Source organism: Molothrus aeneus, chromosome 2 (genome assembly GCF_037042795.1).
Source record: "Molothrus aeneus isolate 106 chromosome 2, BPBGC_Maene_1.0, whole genome shotgun sequence".
NCBI lineage: Eukaryota > Metazoa > Chordata > Aves > Passeriformes > Icteridae > Molothrus > Molothrus aeneus.
The window spans coordinates 40347690-40369052 of NC_089647.1; the positions used below are offsets into that span (position 1 = coordinate 40347690).

The window sequence follows — 21363 nt, forward strand, 5'->3', positions numbered from 1 at the left end:
ACAATGGTCTTTCCTTTAATTTCGACTGGGAAGAGTTTGAAAGCACGGCTTTGCTGTTCCCAAATGGCTTTGCATCCTGGGAAGCAAGCAGCAGCCCTGATTCCCCAGAAGCTCATAATTCATAACTTTGGCCTTTCCCGTTTCGTTTTGGTGCTTTGGCGCTGGGCTGGCCTCGGCGAAGGCAGCAATGGCAGCCCCTGCCTCGGCCTGCTGGGCAAGCCTGAGTTTTCCTGGAGCAGAGACAGGGAAAGAGGGGAGAGGGGAGAAGGTTGGTTTTGAATTAAGGGATTTTGTAAGCAAACAACGAAGAGAAGGGGGACAGCCGAGTCGGCCGGCCCTCACGGGCGGCGGAACGCTGGGGAGCGGGGCCGGGCTCCGCGCCGGAGCGGCGCCGTCTCCGCGGCAACGGCCGGGCCGCGGCAAGATGTCCGCGGAGGGCGGGCGCGGAGCTGGGCAGGTCGTGTTCCGAGCGCTGCCGCAGAAAACCTTCTCCTGCCTGCAGGACAGGGACATCGCGGACCGACTCCTCAAATGGTGGGGGGAGCGCCCGCTGCGGGATGCCTCTGTCTGGGGGCGGCGGGGAACAGGCGGGCCGTGCTGAGGGCTGAAGCCATTGCCGCGCCCACGGGACGCCCGCTCCGGTGGCGGCGGGTCCGCCTCTCTTTTTCTTATTTTTAATTTTTTTTTTTCATTTATTCTCCCAACCCCTAAATTTGAAGTCCCCCTGGTATTTTCCAGGCAGGCAAATTGCGCTTTCTGAGGTGTGAGGCGTGTGTCCTGGCCTCCCACAGCGAGCCGAGATCTATTTCAGCTTCGCAGCGGGGCTCCAGCGCAGCCCGAGCCCTCCAACGAAGGGTTGGAGGCGCTTGTAAGTGAGAATGGGGGTGAAAAAACAAAGTATAATCGGTCAGAATAGGGCATTATGTATGCCTTCAGAATATTTAATCTCATTTTTCCATTTCAGGTCCATGCAAGGCAGGATCACAGCACAAGCGTTCAGTTTTGACCAGCAGTTTAAGCCCTATCAAAAGGATGAGTTTCTTATGGTAGTTCTAAATCCTTTGTATTTTAAGTTGATCCCCCCCCCCCGCCCCCCACCATGAAATTATATTCAACATTAGCAGTGTTGAATGCTATTGGCCTGCTCATGACTCCTTGAAAGGAGGTGATTTAGGTGTGGTGCTCAAGTCTCTGATTTGTGGGTTAACTGTACTGTCCAGTAAAAACATTTCAGTCTGTACTAGTGTTACTCTGCTTTAAGAGGGAACAATTTAGCCTTTCAGGATTCCCAAGAATGGAAATCTGAACTGGATGCTGATGTTGGCTGCAGGGTTTCGTGTTGGGAAGTCCACCTAGTGTGAGACTTCAAACAGAGTACACGCTCACACCTATCAGTAAATTTCTCACAGTAAATTCACAGTGCAATTAGATGTGCATGTGCACCACGTATCTGGAAATATAACTTTTGAAATTTATTGAATGCCATTGCTTTATACTAGAATTTTGAACTCCCAGCTTTTTGAGACTCAAATCACTTGCTGATTTTGTGTCCTCCATTTCTGTCATCTGCAAAGTCAAATCTCTTCATCTGTTTGCAGACAGAACCTGTGGTTTTAAGAACTATGTGATTTTTACATCTGTTGTTTTAAAAACAACTCTTTGATATTTTATATGTCTACTTTATATTGTTATCCTGGATAAAGAATTCAGCCTCTTTATATCTTAAAGAAATTCACACAGAGATGCACCAATATTTATTTCATCTTCCACTGATAAACATTTCAAATTATTGAAGTTTACAGAATACCCATTTACCCCCTCAATGTTTGTCTCTTTTGAATTAAAAACGTAAAGATATTGCTGTGAAGTTATGAAATCTGACGAGCTGTGAAGTAATTGGGGAAAAAAGGACCATTACATGTAATATCTGATCTCTCTGTATCCCAGAGGGGTGATAAAGAAATTTAGTGATCCAGAAACTGAAAGATCCATAATTTAATTTTCTTCACAGTTTCTTTAGTGATTATTCACTCTGTAAGTGTGGGTTTTCTTAGTTGGTTTATCTATCATGGAAACTTGTCAGCTATCAACATTACTATGGATGTCTCCTTCTTTTAATTGATAAATCAATAAGTTGAATTCTTCAGATCTTACTCTGTATCTGTTTAATAATTTTTGTGTATCTCTACATTTCTCCAAGCTTCAAATTTATTTAAAAAGAGTGAATTTTAAAATCATACGTGGCATTTCATTTTTAACTTCAAGGACATCGTATGCAGAGGTAAAACTTTCATCTTCAGTTTTTTGTACCTCCATGAATTTCATACATTTTTGTGTGTTCTTGGACTAAAACTGTTTTATTATAAAAATTTAATACTACATATAAAAATATGCACCTGAAGAGATCTTCTATGTATAAAAGACACTGGCTACACTGAGTTACAAACTGATAGATTTGGTAGTGTGATATTTAGTACACAAAGTCGTAGATCATATGGGATCTAATTACTAATTGGAGCCTTATAATTTGGATTGAAAGTATCCAAGGCACTATAAATGATGATTTTCTGTTTCATTTCATTAACTTGTATTCTCTTATTTTAATATTATAGGCATTTTTTAATGATCAAAGTGTGAACTCCAGTTTAAAGTTGCTGTCAGCTTCAGGACAATGGACTACTTTGGGTAAATTTAGAATAAATTAATCTTAAAAAAAAAAGTCTGTATTTTAATGATTTTGCTCTAATTTACCATAATGGCAGTTCATAAATGTATGCTTTCAGCTAGTTGAAATCTCTTAAAGAATTATTTCTTTTACAAAGTAATAGGGAGAGATTCTACTTCTAGAATAAAATAACTAAATTGTCACCATTAATGCCTATTTTTCTTTTGACCCCTGCATCGTTCCAAAAATCAAGCACCTGAAGCTGTTTATAAATGGGTTTGTAGCATCCAGTTGACTTGATCATGTATCCAGACATAAACAACTGCGTTATTTGTGGAATTACAATAGTACCTTATGCAGATAACATTTGCAAATGTTAGAGAAGGGCAAACTTGCAGCCTGACTTGGGAGAGATCTGAGATGATTGCTCTGTTACAAATAAAAATTGAGAGCAGAGGACTGGTAGAGCACACCCCGAGCTCGTGTAAATCTGCTGTCTGTACAGCCGTGGTGATGGAGGCACAGAAGAGCCCCATGGGACAGGTTGCTCTGCTTGCAACCATGCCATGAGGGTCACTTCAACTTTTTTGCCAAATCAGAAACTTCTGGACACACTCCATTAGGTCTGGAGATGCAGATGAAACACTAAAGCAGGAATGCCAAAAGCAAACAGCAAATTTGTGGCTCCACTTTGAAATTGCACTCAAAAATTCATGGCAATTGCTTGTGATAAGGTAATGGTGTTTTATGCATAATGTGATCTCTGATATTGCCAAAATGATTTTCCCTAACAGGAGTATCTTAGAAGAGGGTAGTGGGAAGCCCTTGTTTCTTTTGGTTTGTCTACAAATATTACTGTGTGTAAATGTTTAACAGAGCTTTGGGAATTTTCTTACTTTTCCTTTTCAGCTCTCTGGAATTGGCATAGGTTTTTCCCACTATATACAATGACACTAGACATTGCCACTTTTTTGTCAGCAAAAATCCATTTTCCAAACACTTCACCCAACTGTTAAAACAATTGAAATATATATAAAATGCAAAAAATCTGTCAAGTACCCCTTCAGGTACCTCTTTCTCTGGCAAGCAGAAAGAAAATAGATGAATTTTAAGCCAGTAGTAAACCTTTTCTTGCTTTAGACAGGATTTGTTTTAGGCTATCTGTCTAGTCTGCAACTTGACAGTCCCTGTAGTGGAGGTCAGCAGGTTACATACCTTGTGTTAAGAGTGGAGGGTCTCTTGCCAAGTAACCCAGCTTAACTCTTGGTTCTGCTCAATCTTCCTCCGCACAGAAGTGAAGCATTTTGTCCCAAGGACTGGAAGGGTTCCCTTTCTATATCCTGAACAGCTGGTATACCCTGTTTGCTCTTAAAATTTCATCTTCCCATTCTTTGCCTATTTTTGGTGAGGAATGTTGGCACATTTTTCTATACTTAGTCTTCATGTGCATTTTTTGAAAATATAGTAAGAATTAGCTGTGAGTGGGAGGAGGTAAAAATGATCTTCTAGTATTTTCTTCTTCGGGTGCACTGATACATTAATCCAGATATACCATTTGCTTATCACTGTGGAGTAACTTTAAAACAACATATCTGTTGGTAAAAAATACTGGAAACATGCTTATTTTGCCCTTTGGAAAATCTGAAGAAAATACATAGTCTGCATTGATTCAAATACTACATTTATTCTGTTACAAACAAAAATGTTAGGGTTTTTTTGTTTGGTTGGTTTTTTTAATGGGGGAGATAATTTGAATGCATAATATAGGGGGGTTTAGATAGATCCACAGAAAATTCCCTACCCCTGCCCTCCATGAGACTGGGCAGAAAGTATTTATGGACCCGCAGAAAGATGTCAGCATTTTAAAGGAAATTAATAAAACATTGCAGTAGTGTTTGTTTTCATAATAATTTTTTTCTTTTTTAAGGCTATAGTCTCCTCCCACCTTTTTACTTATGATTTTTGTCGTGGTTGAATTCCACAATAATACATTGTTTCAAGGACTTCAGCTTCAACATTGCTTGAAATAAAACATTTTAGGTAAATGATACACTCTAGCCTGCTTCCTCTGATCAGAAAGATACTTAATGACCTAGTCTCACACCAAACTTTTTTGCCTGTGGGGCAATTTTCCTAATAGGGATATTTTTTCACCTTGTTCTGGCTGCATGGCAGAGTATTGGATATTTCTGATGTACTTTAAGCCACCTATCCATCTGTTACTCTGATAATTCAAAAATAGAAGCAGCAAAAGGAGCAAATTTGATGCATATCCATTTATGTATTGAGTCTTGTGTTTTTTAAATAGCTGCAATGAGAACTAAATAGTCATTTTTCCCTGGATACATTGCTGTCCTTGCACCTGTCAGCAGTCTTAGGGAGGCAGGACTGTATCTGCTTAAGCTCAATTAACACTTGAAAATTTATCTTCAAAGGCGTACAGTTACCATCTATTTGTGCAAATAAAATATTAGGATTTGCCTAAAAAAGGATTCTTGAGTTGCCATATGTGCTTAAATCTTCAACAACTTCTGTCTTTAGAATGGGATTTTAAAATCTGGAATATTAAATCAGCAATTTTTAAGCTGCTATTATAGGTTATAATTTGCAAAGAATTTTAGATGTCATATGAAACCATAAATCATCAACCTACACCTTTTACTTTTGAAATACCATATTTTTTTTAATACTGAGGACTGAACTTGCATTACATATAAACTGTTTTGTAAATAGTAAGTTACAAGATATTCTTCTGACATAAAAAACTTTCTTAGATTTTGGAGGAATTCTAAATATACCCAATCCATGGTTTACTAGATATGTGATATGTTAATTTTAAAGTATTCTGGGAGCACTTTATAGATATTCCAGAGCTGGCTGTTATAATAAGCTTAAGCTGTTTCAGGATTTCTCAGCTCTTTGTTTTCCACTTGTAGAGTTGTCAAGGCATTTCTTCTTCCTTTTTCACTGCTTACTTTTATAGTGTTATTAAAACCTATCATTCTTGTCCAGGAAATTTTGAATTACAAATCTCACCTCTCAAATAGTGAGTAGGACCTTCCAGTGTATTTAAACTTTTCCATGTGTAGTTTGGTTTTCTGAACTACTGAATAAATTACAAAGCTCTTGATTTTTTTTTCATTATTAAAGTTTTCATGAAACCTTTTTTCAGAGCAGAAGTCTCCTTCCCTTCCACCAATAAAATCCTTATAACTGAAAGCCTATAAATATCTAAATTTCCTATCCTTTTAGCTCAGTAATTGGATCTTTCACTTCTCTCAAGTCACTTAGGATCTGATGTTTGTTAGTCAACTCAGGTTTTAATGTTAATTTTAAAATAATTAATGTGATGAAAGCTGATTTGTCTCATAATAAATCCCTTATAAAATAAAAATTCAATACCTGTGAAAGGGAGCTGGAGAACTAGAGGAAACTGGAAGTAAGGGGGTGGGAGGAAGTACAAATAAATAAATATAAATCAGTTTGGGTTTTTTGCATAGGTTGTAAAGCTGTAATTCTGATGATTTTTCTGACTTGTTCTTGGTTATGTAATATGATTATTTTGTAGTCACTATCTGTACAGGTTGGTGAAGGCACTAAACCTTTTATTCTTTAACAAAAAGTGCCTTTTTTCATAACCATTGTTGGTAGACAGGAAGCCAAGCAATTAAATGCTGTGCTTTTTTCTTTAACAGATTTTCTTGAGATCACAATGGTCCAATAAAATAATATTAATATTTCCTGTTACTATTTTAGCTTAAGTAGGCATATTTTCAAGCTATCAATTTATAATTTCTCTTTATTTTTTTTCCTGGTATTGATTGGTTGGGTGGTCCAGTTTACCCAGGCTTAGGTATTAAAATGCCAGCCCTACTTAACCTATGAATAAGTAGTCTCTATGTAATAGTATATGGCAGAAATCTCAAGGTTTTCTGCAGGTGTGGGCAAGAGAAAATTTACTTTATGCTGTGCTTACAAATACTAGGATTAAAATGAAATCATAGGTGCTCTTGGAAGCACCATGGTTCATGCATCCCTTTCTGGCATGTTTCTGGTCCTGAAATACTGTCATGTAGAGGCAAATTTGTACATTTCCTGAAGAGTATTGCTTAGTGATCCTTTAGGTCAGTTTGTCAGGATAGCACTGAATTTTATCTTTAATTGTATGGTAAAAAGCCTTTAGATACTGTGATGTTGCTGGCCAGTCTCCCATCAAGGGACCCTACAGAGGAGAAGAGATAAGAATAAACTCATGGACAGCTGGAATGTTGTGAATATTCTCTCTGCTGAGACACAGTGCCCTTGTGCTGAATGCTCACTCGTGCTCTCCTCCCCTCTCCTGTTCAGAAGCGCTTTGAAGGTCGTTCAGGCACACCTGGAGATGGGTGGAGAACATGTTCTAACATTTGGGCTGAACACTTGGACTGCAGAGAGCAGACAGAACTGGGCTGAATCCAAAGCTTCGTAAACATGGGGCCTAATGCTTTTTGAGATGCCATAAGTTATCCAACACCATGCAGACAGATTTGTAGATGTAACACTGTATATAGAGAAGATATGTGCCCTTATGGACTGATAACTCTTTAAGGAAAATACTGTAGGGCAGGCATCTCAAATGGCACTAGATGTCTGTGAGCAACAGGATCCAGCTTGGATGATCTGCAAGCAGAGGGAAAGAAATGATAGAAAAATATATTCTGCATTTAATGATTACAGAGGTGATACTCCAGATTCATGCAGGAAGTGCTGATAGTACCTCTTTCATCTTCTGAAATAGCTGCCTAATAAAACCTACAGTGGCTACAAAATAACTTTTTTAAAAGTTCAATATAGTACTTACCAAATCAAAAATTCTTCGAGGCCATGTTAATTTTGGTTTTTACTTTGTGGGGTGCTGTTAGCAGCTATTGACTTCCGTACTTCATCATGCCAAATTTGGCATATGTCCTCCTATGCTTTAAGGCTTAAGCTGTGGAATATGATTTTCTAAGGGTGTGATCTAATGCATTGCTGGGTTCACACGGTGTTCCATCTATCCCAGTTTCGGTTGATGGTATTTACCAACAGGGGGAGCAGACACATGAGCCTTAATGGAAAGTAGTATTCAGATGAATTTAATGTTTTCTTTACACTTATTTCCTTCTTAGCTTTGTTTGGCTTTTTTTTTGGGTTTTTTTTTTTTTTTTTGAGGGACTCTGTGGCTGTCATACTTACATGATGTGTGTTTTTTTTAAAAACGTGAAACATGCAACCAGCTTCCTGTATCTTTCAGGTTCCAAAGTGACAAAAATTGAAGCTACAGTGGTACCCTGTACACAGATTTCCATGTCATTTTTTGATCGGCTGTACTCTGAAGGAATTGTTAGAGAAACTGGAACTATTGTGAAATGTTATGATGACTATCATGATGATATTCTTATCTCTGATGAATTAAGGAAGGTCAGTATGGTAATGAATAATTTATTATAAGTTTTGCTACTCTATTAGGTGCTATAAGGACACATTTTTCAGGTTGTTTTTTTTTTCTGACAGTGGTAAAACCAGGCATCAGTAGCCATGGTTTACGAACAACTGAGGCACTACATTGCCTGAATATATAAAAGCAATTACTTGTTTTCCAGGTGAGCCCTCTTTCATTTTTGGGTGGAAGAAAAAGGTAAAGCTTTCTTCTACCCACCTGTGTCTCAGGCAGTCAGTGCTGGAGCGTGTGTGGGGAAATGCAGCTGCTCGTTTGCTGAGTAGGGGGAAACAAAGGGTCAGGTCCAAAAGAAGGTGCTGTGATACTCAGAGCTGTAGGTTCACCCAGCCTTCCAGGTAGTGGATGAAATTGAATGTATTCAATAGCTACATCCTGAAGCATTCCTGGACAGGAATGCTGATCATATCATATCTGAAGGCATTTAAAGAAAGCTGTCTTAATACATTTTCTCCAAAGCAAGAGGAACTATGGAAGAGGAAATTTTTCAGTATAATACTGGAAAATGACTAAATACAATTCCTGAACAGGCCTGCAATGTGAAACTGTTTGTTATACTCTAGTGGAAGTGTCAGAAAGCAGATTATCTGAAAAAGAATCTCTAACAGTGGCACCCTTTTAATCAGTGTATGTCTTTACTGTGTTTCTTTTGACTTCATAAGCTAAAACCATTTTTTAAACTTATGTTTGTGTAGCATTAGCAAAGCATAGTGTGGGAGAACTGGATTTCGCTCTTCCTTGTATATATAATCAACATAAGTACTAAATAATTATAGAGTTGCACTCATTTGCACTTGGCAAATCCTTTGAAGGCAATGTATTTGAACCAGTGACACTGGTTACAGGATGTGGCCTGAAATACTGGTCTGTCTTGTAAAGTTCTGGGAAAAGGTGAGAACTCAAGCTCATGTTTGAATTTCAGATGTAGTTTGTAGCCTAGCAGTTCAAAATACTGTGTATTTATCTATAAGTTGTGTACATGTGAAATGTTTTCTAAAAATTAAATATACTGTATGTAGGAGGGTTAGAGGCAACATTTAAAATTAGAGATTGTTGGGGTTTCAGTGTCTTCCCAGTTTCCTTCCTGTGGAAGTGATGTGTGTGTCAGCATTTGCAAGTTGAGGGTTTAACATTGGTTTGAAACAAAGGTGATTCCTACTCCTAAGAACTAAGAGAGCAGAAAGAATAAGTCAAAATCTAGGAATGACTTCAGAATTTCAAATTAATTAGTCAGGGCTCTAGGACAGAAGACTGTAGGGGGCACCAAACTGTCTCCTGGTGTCAGAGGGTAGCCTTTGGCTGCAAGACTCCACGTTTCTTTCCTACCTGCCATGTCTTCTCTTGTTTCAGCCAAGGAGGTTGGGATATGTATGAGGTGGCCATCCAGAACAGTTGTTGCCCTGACCCCTTTTTACTCAGGTTGTGTAGTTTTGTTATAAAGAGGGCCAGAGAGCAGTGGGCTCATGTCTAATTTTGACCACTTTGCCTGGGTTGGCATCTGCAGTTTGGCTGACAGGACTCAAAATGTCTTACAGCCACTGTGAGTTACAATTCCTATCCACATTTACATGAATATTGACACTAATCTAGCAAGTCCTCTGTGTTCACATAATATCTCAGCAAAAGGCAGGTGACACGCATGGAGGCAGCTGGATGCATGTCTGGCTAATCCAGGCTACAGATCAGGGCTCACTGGAGTCGGCAATAAAGAATGATGGGAGTTTGAGTGATCTCCTCTGGGAGATCCTAGAATTCCTTTACAAATGTGAAATAACTGTGTCAATTTAAAAATGAAAAAGCAAATGTTATCAAAAACAGTTACCCCATTGATTAACAGCAATTGACATATCAAATATAGGTAGATTATTTTCAGATTGCTTGTTTCACTAGCATGACAGATAATTAACCAGTGAAATAACAAGACTTGAAAAATATTCCTTTATGTCTTTTGGGCATAAATCTGACCGTGATTCTGCTTTATATTATATGTAAAAATTTTGAGCCAAATTGCATCAATGGAAGAAGGATTGGGAAATATGTATTTCCATCCCTCATTCACATATTTTACATGGACATAACTTCTGTGTACCATACACCATACTAGCTGCATTATTTATAAACTGAATCCTAAATAGATTTTTATCAATTTGACTTCCGTGTTTTTTCCTTGTTCCACAAGGTCTTGCTTCTGGAGGATTCGGACCATTATGATTTATTCACTCAATTGGATCGTGAGGAATTTCTGTTCTGTCTTTTTAAGCATTTTTGCATTGGAGGAACTCTTTGCCAGTATGAAGATGTAGTTGACCCATACTTAGAAACTACAAAAGCTTTTTATAAAGACTTGGTGAGGTAAGTGTTACTCACTTTTTGTACAAATGTGTACATGTACTATCCATAGACAGTGTTGATTTGTGTAAATTTATTGTACATTACTGCTTCAAAAATGGGGCTGTTATTTAATCCACTTGCAAGCTTATTTGCGTCCAACAATCAAAATGCCGTGGAACAATGGCAGTAGTTCTGTGGCAAAAATATAAGCAATTTTAATTGCATCAGTCCTACTGATTCAATTCATTCCCAATTTAAAGATACTTTTTTTCCATAATCATCTGCTGAAAACATGGAATAGTACTGTAAACAGACTGTTCCCACTGCCATTGATAAAACTTCAACAATTAAGTCTTGCCTGTATGATCTTGGGCTACTTTCAATTAGACTGCTTTTAATTTAGGATTTAAAAATTGAAATAATTAGCTGAAACTTTCAGTTCCATATATTTTTTAACCCTGCTAATTTTAAAATTTTTTTAATACAGTTGGATTTTGGTCTTCCTAGTTCTGCAAATACACTTCTCACAGTGTAAAGCTAAGGGTGATAGAATCTTGCTGTTATGACAGTGTGAACTAACACACTTTTTTTTACCAGGTTTGGTGTATGGAATTGTTTGGAACTTTATGTGAGGGGTTTTTTTCCACTGAGATTAGAGGTAATTGATCAGAGGTTTAGATTCAGACTAAAACCACAACTTTCTCCCTGCTTTGATATATCCATATGCTGACTTCTCTGATTGACAAAACTTGTATGTTCTGGTTGCTGGGAAATGGAATGCAGTTATTGGTTATACAGACTCATTCTTAGTTAAGCTAATGGGAATATAAAGATTGTAAAAGATACTATTAACATTTTTGTTAGTTTGAGTAGTTTTGGTATATTCATCTCATACATAGATGAGAATCAAGTGGGTTCTTCAGAAACACAGCATCTGACATAAAAGGATCCATCAGTGTTTAACTCTACCCTGCCATTTTCTTTTATATTGTTCATTCTGCACTTGAATCAAGCTGCTTGTTCCTTCAGTGCTGGGCCATAGGTGACTCTGCATTGACTGCAGCTGTTTCTGCTCTTCTGTTGTTGAATTAAACTAGGACAAAGTGCAAATGCAATCGGTTCCTTCACTTTACTGCTCCCCTTTGCTGTGGAGTTGTTTTATCCTAAACATGTTCAAGTTCTGTTCTAAGCCACTCATTTTCTTTACCTTCCTATCCTTAAATGTCTTTCCATTCTTTTTCCTTTTCATGCTGTAAAATTTGATAGGGATGTGAAATAGTTCTTATTACTTAAAACAGAAAAAAAGCCTCTGCCAAGATCCTCCCACAATTTCATCCTGCTTTCAAAGTTTATCTTTTCTGTATCCTCAACCTGTTCCCTATTAGCCTTTTCTATTTTCCTCTTGTGTGCAGTTTCTGTCCTTTATAAAATATTTAGGAGAAAATATTTCAAGTGTATATTCCTGTGCTGTTTGAGTTTTTTTGGTTTTTTTTGGGTTTTTTTGGGTTTTTTTGCGAGTTGGCAGATTGCTTTCTGTCCTCCCAAGTTTTCAAGGGATGTAACTGATCTTCTGAATTTGTCTACCATGTGTTTCTCTGTTGCCTGTAAATGTCTGCTGGTTTCTCACTGCCAGAGGAGCTGGTGTTAGCACTGGTTAGCAGCTGAAAACGAAACTTACCATTTCACTGAATCTTTTATCTTTCTCCTTTGGTATTGAGTTCTTTGTCAGTCCCATGAGAAAAGCTTTTAATCCTGAGATTTCAGACCTTTCCTCCCTCTTCCAAATCACAGTTGCCTTTTCCTTGGTTTCATTTCCCCCTGCTCCCAGTTTATCCAAAATTATGCTTCTGTTTTATTTCCACTGTGTTAAGAAAGAAAAAGGCAGTGACAGGCTCTGAATAGGGACGCTAATGACAGTCTTGACTTAATTTCTAATTTCTGGCCACTCTGTTACTTCATTCTTGCACAAATTACACCAGAAAATAAAGCAATTAAAATTACTTTCTTATAGCCTCTTATTTTCAGTAAAAGATTGCTGATTATAGTAGTAATCTCTTAAATTTTCCTTACCGAAAAGTTCACCCTCAAATTCCTATTAAATACCAAGTTTTGTTTAAATTCTTTTTTTACACTGTTATCCTCTGTGTGTTTTCATTATATCTTGGATTACAGTTGCATTGGACACTTTCTACTCTTTATAAAGTGATATTAAAAACTTTTGACAGTATTAAAAAATCTGTAAACTGTACTGTCCTTAAGGTTTAACTTTTATGTTTGAGGATCAGACGGCTTGGTAAAAAAAAAAAAATGGATACTTCAATAATTATTATCTGCTGGCTGATGATGTGCATTGAAAAATTAGCTGCCACAGATGAATTCAGTCGAATAACAGTAAGCTTATGGATGTATAAACTGCCACCGTTTAGTCCTGTTACAGTATTCCTCATGGGCAAGAGCCTTGGCATGAAGAGTTCCACATAAGTGCCTTTACTGCAGGGAGCAGCAGACCTGTTAATGAGCTTTTCCCTACTTACCTTTATTACAACTTTTTTTCCTGGCCATACCTGAGTTCTAACTCCAAGGCAGTAGCATTCAAAATAGTGTCAAAAGCTTTGAGGTTTCATTTTATTAAAGCATTTCTATGTGCATTGCTGTATTATGAGAGAATGCAATAATTTTTTTGAAATTAACAACTCTAGATATTTTACAAGCTAGGAACTTCCAAATACAGCTAAAATGGCAGACATTTTTTCTTTGCAAAAAGAGTGATATATTCTTACTAAAAAAGTAATGCACAACTTGTCTATTACTGATAGTCTGTTACTATCCCATCGGTAATTAATCCATGATCAGTTGAATCCATCCAAAATTCTAGTGTTTAGTGTTGTGTCCTGTATAACCTAAATAATTTCAAATCACTATCCCTTGTTGTAGTATTTTGATTTAAAGGATATATTTACATAACAAAAACTCATTAATTAAAATATAATCTATGAATCTCTGTTGATAAATCTTGTCCTCTGTACTTAACCCCTGATTTTTCTGACTGTCTCTCCATGGTGACAGCTGCTGTAGCATGTAGTAGTGATTGTTTTCTTCTCCTTTCTTAATCTCCATCTCCATGCCCTTTTCCCCATAATGAATGAATGTATGTGAAAGCATTACGTTGTTCTTTTATTGTTTGGAAAGCCTAGTAAAATATTGCCAGTAAGGTTAGAATATAAATAAAGCCCAAAGTGAATAGAGCGACCATGAGGATGTTTGCTTTTCATAAAAAGAGAATAGATGCACATTAAAATTATGAACTACCATATCCAATGAATAGTTTAGAAGTTAACAATTTGAAAGAACATGGGACTATTAACATTATTTTTAAGGAAATACTATCCTCTTCAAAAGGACAAGGTTTTTTCTAAAAGCTTTCAGGGGAAAAAAAGAAATAGAGAAAATAAGTTTGTCAAAGGCAACTTCCTGGTTTTCTTTCAAGTCAGCAAAGGAAGAATCTCATCTGATTTTAACAGACACAAATTTTTGCCTTAAAAAATAACCAAAGTACTGAAAATAAACATTTTGAAAAATTACTTACAGGAAGCTAACCACAAGGGGAAAATTTCTCAAGGTCATGGAATAAATAGGAAGACTTATTCTTTGTCAACTCTTACTTTGGTACCCTAAAAAAAAAAAAAAAATATATATATATATATATATATATATATATATATATAATATATATATATATAATGAAAATTAAGAAACCAGAAATTGATAGCATAGTTTTCTGACAGAAGAATCTGAAGTCAGAGTGATTTAAATACAACTGTTGATTTTGGGGGTGGTGATACATGGTAGAAGGCAATAATGTCACTAATCCTCTATGTCTTGTTCTGAAAGTTATCACTCTTTCCACAGAGATGGGTGAAGAATTTCTGAACTGCTGCAGTTACAGCCTGGTGTGTCAGCATAAAGTGACATCTGGGTTAGTTTGGCTTAATGCACTGGTCTGTAAACTGCAGTGGTTCAGATGCTGAGTCATGAGGTAGCTGAGCTGTCCTGCTGGGAAGGCAATCATCTCTGGAGGGGTGGGAAGGCACACAACTGGGGTCACTACTGATTTCAGCAATGCTGTCTTCATCCACCGTTGAGTATGTCAACATGTCAGATGCAACAAAAAGTTCTGAGAAAGCCTCATTACTGACTGACCACAGGGAAGATCAGCCTCATAGTATAGGTTGGAACATGACTGTGTCATTACTCTACAGATGAAATCAGTTAATTGGAGAGTCAATCTCTTTTATTGGCTGCAGAGATTGAATCAACAAAGGTGCTGTTGGTTGATTTGGGGCTCCTTTGTTCTTACAAAAAGAAACTTTGCCAAAGCACTGGTAACAGGGGACTGCTGTCACAGCTTGGACCTGGTGTGGCGTCCAGCTGGGCTGTGTTTCAACACATCCTCTTTTAACTTGTCTATACTGGGACCTTTCTTGGGAATGGAACCTATTTGTGACACGGCAGGTTTTGAGATATGCATTTCTTGGAAGCGTGTAAATATGGAAGTTTTAAGCCTCAGCTGTTCCACAGTGAGTTAATGTAAGTGGGAATCTGCAACATGAGATAAATTAATAGCAGTTGCTTTATCTAATTTCTGAAGAAATGTAAGAATCACTTAAAGCAGACTTGAGGAAAAATGATATATTAAAATACTTTAAATAGGTTGAGATACCTGGATTCTTTGCAATAATATTCAGTGTTATTAGTAAATCTGATGAAAGAAATGGCAATCTTCACAACAGTCTAGAAATAGAAAAGCTCAGAACTAATCCCATCCCAAGTTGCGTAGCTGACTACATATACAAAATTCCAAAGGAGAAAAAATAAACCTAAACTATAATTATGTACTAATTAAAAATGAGCTAAAGAATGTATTTCTTCACCAGTACTGCTGCTACTTCTTGTAGTCTGTATTAATATGCATTTCACTTTGCAGGTTTCTTTCTCAAAGAATATGTGAAAAAGATTTTTATGAAATGTTTAGCTGCATAATTTTTCATATCTATCAAAATGAAAACTCTATATTTGGAATCATCTAGGTCTGGGTAATATTGCTGTGCTTTAGTAGCTGAGAACAGTGAAACCAAGTCAGATTACTAGATTTATTCAATATTTTCAGTAAAATATCATAATAAGCATGTTAACTAACAATGGCCACATAACTTTTCCTGCTCACTATGACATAAATTGAATTTTAGCTATAAATTTGACCTTCATAAAATTTGAGCAAGGATACAGTGCATATGTTTAAAATGAATTTAATAAATTAAACAGTCTAATTATCAGTACTTATGATATATGATAAGTATGTATTGTACCCCTGTATTTCAGCGTTCAAAAGAACCCTGAAACAAGAGAAATACATATTATTTCTACAGTCTTCAGAGTGTCTGCATATGTAAGTATTGATAATTTTTATATGGGATTTTACAGTAATATACATAACATGAAAATAATTAATTTACTTTTACACAAAGAAAATATAATATTCCACTGTAATGGGTTATTTTCCCATAGTTGTCACTTTTTTTATTTATGAACTCTTTCTCTGATCTTATCCTGTTTCTCATCTTCTTTACTAACTCTTCATTAGTAACCACCAGCTAAAGTTTTATTTGGTAGCTCACTAAAAATAGGTAAACAGAAACAGGTTTACTGGATTACAGTGGAAGTCATAATAGTCATCCAGAAACTAGTTAATGAAAAAAAAAAAAAGAAGGGTTTAGATAATAATAAAACTTGAGTTAACAGTAAGGATCAAGGATGCACTCTTGACTTCCTATAGTTCTGTTTTTTGAAATGATGCTAGAGCTTTGTGAATAGCTTATATTGTATCTAGTTCTGTAAAGACTGCAAGGAAGTTTAGTATACATAAAGGCTGGGGTAGTGAGATGACTCCTAACCTCTTTTCCCCTCCCTTGTCAAGTCTCGTTCCTATCTGTTTCCCTTGCAAAACCATACATTTACCATCAAGATAAGTTTGAGAACTGGCATGTTTACTAGATTCAGTATATCTGTCATTTAAGTTGTTACAGTAGGATGAACTACTTCAAATTCTTTTTGAGTAACCAGAATATGTTATAATTAAATGTCAGATAATGTACTGACTTTCAACAGCAGCAGCTGATGTCATTTCAGACTGCACAAACTTCCCTGCAGGTTGCCAATAGTCCAGTTGTTCATCTGTTGGTCATCATCTTTTAAGTACTATGTATGATTCATAAAAGGCTTTTGAAAATAAACACTTTATGGGTGTATCAAAATTTATCTTTCTGCTAAGTTGCAAACTGTAATAAAAATAAAAAGGCAAAACCCTGGTAACTGGATGTTCTCCTGTTATTACTGCTCCTTTCACACCTCTAAATCAAATGCATTGATGGGAACTGTGCAGATTTCTGTGTTTAGGGAGATGGACATTAAAGAGGTCCCCTAACTGTGTTGGCCATACATTAAATATCATCAGTACTACAAAGAAAAAAACAACAAACAAACAAAATCCCAGCCAAACTTCAGCAAATTTTGTAAACAAAATAGATGGACAAAAGAAGATCCAGTGTTAATGCAGAGCAGGCTATCCTCGTATCCTTGGAGGAAAATTGGGCATTACTGCACAATCTGAAAATTTGTGGGGTGGAGAAGAACTCTGAAATTACAGTTTCTATTAAAGAACATGCTGAAGAATTTTCTCTCAGAAAACAGAAAGGCTTAAACAGTGTGTCTACACTGATGGTTGTGTGGATCAAAACTACTCCATTCCACATGGCACTTACAGGAAGGACACTTACTGGAGCACAAATATCTTATGTTTGTGATGAAAAGTTTCTCTTAAGGAATAACTACATTTCTGCAGTGGAGTTAGCTTCTGAGTTCATTTGATAAATAACTGTAGAGTGTTATTATAATCCTTATGTTGAGCTGACAGTTTTAAGCCAAGTTTTCTTGGTTTATATCTGGAAGGAAAGGACATACCCTCCTAGCCTGATGTAAATAGATAAATAATTTTAAAATAAATGGATTTTAAAAAGCTGGTCTTGTAAAAGTGAGTTGTGTGGCTGAACACAATTTTAAAACAGTATCTGAAAAAGCACACTATTAGAAATGTAAATATTTCAAAGTTCTAAGTTATAGTTCACACAATCACAGAATGTTCTGAGTTAGATGGGACCCACAGGCTTGCTCAAGTCCAACTCCTGGCCCTGCAAACACCATCCCCAGGAGTCACACCATGTGCCTGAGAGTGTTGTCCAAACATTTCTTGACCTCTGTCAGGCTGGTGCTGTGACCACTTCCCTGGGGAGCCTGTTCCAGTGCCCAACCACCGTCTGGGTGAAGAACCTTTTCCTGCTGTCTAATCTAAACCTCCCCTGACTCAGCTTCAGGCCATTCCCTTGGGTCTGTCACTGGTCAGCACAGAGCAGAGATCAGTGCCTGCCCCTCCTCTTCCCCTCACAAGGAAGCTGCAGACTGCAGTGGGGTCTCCCCTCAGTCTCCTCCAAGCTGAAGAGAGCAAGCGACCACAGCCACTCCTCATACGATTTCCCCTCAAGGCCCTTCACCATCCTCATTGCCCTCCTTTGGACCCTCTCCCATAGTTTAATGTCTTTTTTATGTTGTGGCACCCAGAACTGCCCCCAGCACTGGAGGTGAGGCTGCCCCAGAGCAGAGCAGAGCAGGACAATCCCCTCCCTTGCCCAGCTGGCCCTGCTGTGCCTGATGCTCCCCAGGACAAGGTTGGCCCTCCTGGCTGCCAGGGCACTGCTGGCTCATGTTCAACTTGTCATTGACCAGGACCCTCAGGTCCCTCTCTGCAGCACTGCTCTGCAGCATCTCATTCCTCAGTCTGTCTCTATGTCCAGGGCTGCCCCATCCCAGGTGCAGAATCCAGAACTTTCTCTTGTTGAACTCCATATGGTTGGTGATTGTCCAACCCTCTAATTTGTTGAGGTCTTTTTTACAAATGTCTGTAGAGCTCTTGAGTGTCAAAACCTGATAGACCTGGGTATCACAAGAGAAATAATTTTAGATCTGGTGACAAAGTACTCTGCTGAACTCCAAATACCCTTGAGAGCTTTGGAGCCTTGCATATAATGAAATACTTTTACAGCTTAAGTATTGGAGTGCTCACTGTTATTTTAGAACTTTCTTTACCTGAACCCAAACTGTGGCAGTTTTAGAAATCAGAATAATGCAAAGTTTATTCAATAAGTATTTTAAAAAATTGTCAATTACATTATGCAGTTTTGAAAATGTTCAGCAGTATTTTCATTTCTCTTTTATGCTATGCATATGTATTCTTAAATCATCAGCTGTGTTGCTACAAAGAAAAAATAAAATGATCCTACTCTAACATCAGTAAATCAATCATTACACCCCCTGCATGTGTGAACCAAAGTCCACACTGCAGATGGAATTGGTATGATTCTTGTATACATGCATGAATGTAAATATCAGAGCCTTTATGCTCAAGCATTTTAGGGGTTTTATGACCTCTTTTGCTAATTAAAATTAAGAACCTTTTCATTTAATTAGGTTATATTGATTATTTTCCTGATACCAAGTTAGGTATATTGCTTGAAATGCCTCATCGCCAGAACTTACATTGTTTTTGTTCTTGAGTTGTTGAACAAATTTTTAGTGGGCTCACACTGCCTCTAAACAGTCAAAACCTCAACTGCCATCCATCAATTCCACACAGACTGCAGGAGTGGGATCCTTGGTAGCAATGGGAGAAGAGTTTAACTACCAATCACATCTTGATGTTGATCTTGTCTTTTACTTTTTTTTCTTCAGTTACATGCATGAGCTTAGGTTATTTTTGGATCAAATTCCAAAGGCCTTTTGATGCTGAGCACTATAAAATCTTAAAATTTGCTCTCCTTACTGCTCTCCAGTGTTTGTTACACGTGTATCATTAGAAAACACCTGAAGAAAGTTAGGTACCTTACAATTGGAGCTACAGAGTTTGTATGCTGTGCCACTTAAAAATAGAATGCTGTTTCTAGCTTGTGGCATTTGACTACCATTGGAAAATTCTGGGAATAAACATTATCAAATCTCTACCTGTCTAAAACCGTGCTTTTATGAGGTGCTTAGCTTAATTTAAGATTTAGGGGTTTGAATAATCCCTCAAAGGAAGACTCCAGAACATCTAATAATGGATTAATTCTCTTCAAAACGGCAGGAGAAAATGGGGTGCCAGTAAAAGCTAAAGGATTAAATACACAAATGGTCCTTGGTGTAGAAATGGGGACCCAGCTCTTTTCCTTCTCAGCTGACTGACTTAACCACTGAGTTACAGTTTTCATGTTTCCTTGGTCCAAAAAAAGATTATTTTATGCAAAGGAAGACAAGTTCAACAGAAGAATGCAAGAGATGTAAAATCTGGAATAGTCTGTAGTCTGTGAGTTTAAAATTTTCCTGGAGGAAATGAACAATATATGCAATGTAGCAATTCCTCAAGCAGGAAAAGTGTAACAGAACATCTCTTCAACTGTTGTACAAAGGTGTTGGGGAGCAGGAGGAAACTGTTACATGTTTTAAAAGAAAGGAAGTGTCAGCTACTCTTTCAGGTGTTCAATTACCACACTGACTAAATAAAAAAACCCAACTAAATAAAAAAACCCAACGCTTTAAAAATCCCTCCATCTAGTTCCTGGATCCCTACTGGATTTGAAGTGTGTCCAGCTGTGCTGCTCTGTCAACACTGAAGCTTTTATTGACATGTGCAGACGTAGGATGTTAAAGTGAAGAGCCCAGTTCCCCTGCTGATTGTCAGCTGAATGTATTTTTTTCAGAACCAGGATTTTGCAGATAGGTGTTCAGAATCCCTTCAAACCCTTTCTGAGGAGTGGCACACAAAATGTTTCCAATAATAGTCCAAAGTTGTTAATGTGATCTGTAATAAGCATTTTGCTTAAATGCAAATATTGCAACCTGAACAGATGCATTAGCAAATGTTAAGTGAAAAAAAATTATGGATGGAACAGCTTTATGTATTAATATAGAGTAAGTGATTATTTTTCTCCTTCAAAGGAAACATGATGGGCTGTTTTATATTTAATCATTTGTATTTTAGGCTCTAATTGTGTAAACACATGATTACATGTTTAATTTTATATTTTATATTAATATTACATTTACCTCAAGGTTATTTGATACATCCAGCCAGAATCACGGTGCATTTTGTAGTGTTGGGACCCTCATGGGAACATATACCGTTTAAATAAACTGTGGTGTATTTGTTCTATTTTGCTGTGCAATGAACAGTTACAACTGGAACAAAATTATTAACTTCAGATTTTATAAATTCACTTATAGATATCCCTATTGTCCCTAATACTGTTTTGGTTTTTTTCTTCCTCTCAGGATGCTAATGGCCTGTGTTACCCTTCAAGCAAAAGCCACCAACAGACTTTTGCCTACTTGATTGTGGATCCGTGCAAGCGACACGTGAATATTCTGTATCACTGTTTCGGTGGAAGCCTATTTACAAACTAGTTATAAACCCGTCTGGTCCCCAGTTTTATAGTGGAGGTTGCCTTCTTTCTGTTGGGTTCAGGTAGACATTGCATAGTTTTCTGACGAGGAAAGTTCTACTCCTTGATTACGTGCTCGGAAGTGCTTCCCGTTCACTCAGATGTTACTATGTGACAAAAGTTTTCCGGTATTTATAGTTCTTGAAGCTGTTTTCTTGGCCTTTTCCCCCATTCCCTCACCCGTTTTATCTAATAAAAAGTATTTCTCTAGAGGTCTCGTCATTTTTATGAGCCAGCTTTACAGACCCGCGACGCGTAACTGCAGGGGAGGCTCTGCAGTCGGTGAAAGCTCTGCGGAACCTGGAGAA

At 37.3% G+C, this 21363-nt stretch overlaps 1 protein-coding gene across 6 annotated transcripts; it reads left to right on the forward strand.

Annotated features, from left to right (window-relative positions):
- The first annotated feature begins 250 nt into the window (after window positions 1–250).
- On the forward strand, window positions 251–21265 carry CFAP300 (cilia and flagella associated protein 300). 6 transcript variants are annotated; one of them, XM_066570695.1, is made up of 9 exons: window positions 427–534; window positions 739–868; window positions 965–1046; window positions 2201–2281; window positions 2613–2685; window positions 7938–8104; window positions 10321–10493; window positions 15852–15918; window positions 20886–21265. In XM_066570695.1, the coding sequence occupies exons 3-9, from the start codon at window positions 969–971 to the stop codon at window positions 21015–21017; spliced, it is 771 nt and encodes a 256-aa protein (XP_066426792.1). In that variant the 5' UTR covers window positions 427–534; window positions 739–868; window positions 965–968; the 3' UTR covers window positions 21018–21265. The 6 variants fall into 6 exon arrangements, with proteins under 6 accessions (XP_066426817.1, XP_066426774.1, XP_066426783.1 ...); XM_066570677.1 differs by lacking the exon at window positions 739–868 and having other exon boundaries at window positions 404–534; XM_066570713.1 differs by lacking the exon at window positions 2201–2281.
- The last annotated feature ends 98 nt before the right edge of the window (window positions 21266–21363 follow it).

Excerpts from the sequence above, each read along its gene's own strand:
- CFAP300 (XM_066570677.1), top strand. The coding sequence starts at position 425 with ATGTCCGCGGAGGGCGGGCGCGGAGCTGGGCAGGTCGTGTTCCGAGCG. Across the intron at positions 1,047-2,200 it reads AAAAGGATGAGTTTCTTATG|CTTCAAATTTATTTAAAAAG; the intron begins GTAGTTCTAAAT and ends CATTTCTCCAAG. Across the intron at positions 2,282-2,612 it reads CAAGGACATCGTATGCAGAG|GCATTTTTTAATGATCAAAG; the intron begins GTAAAACTTTCA and ends TTAATATTATAG.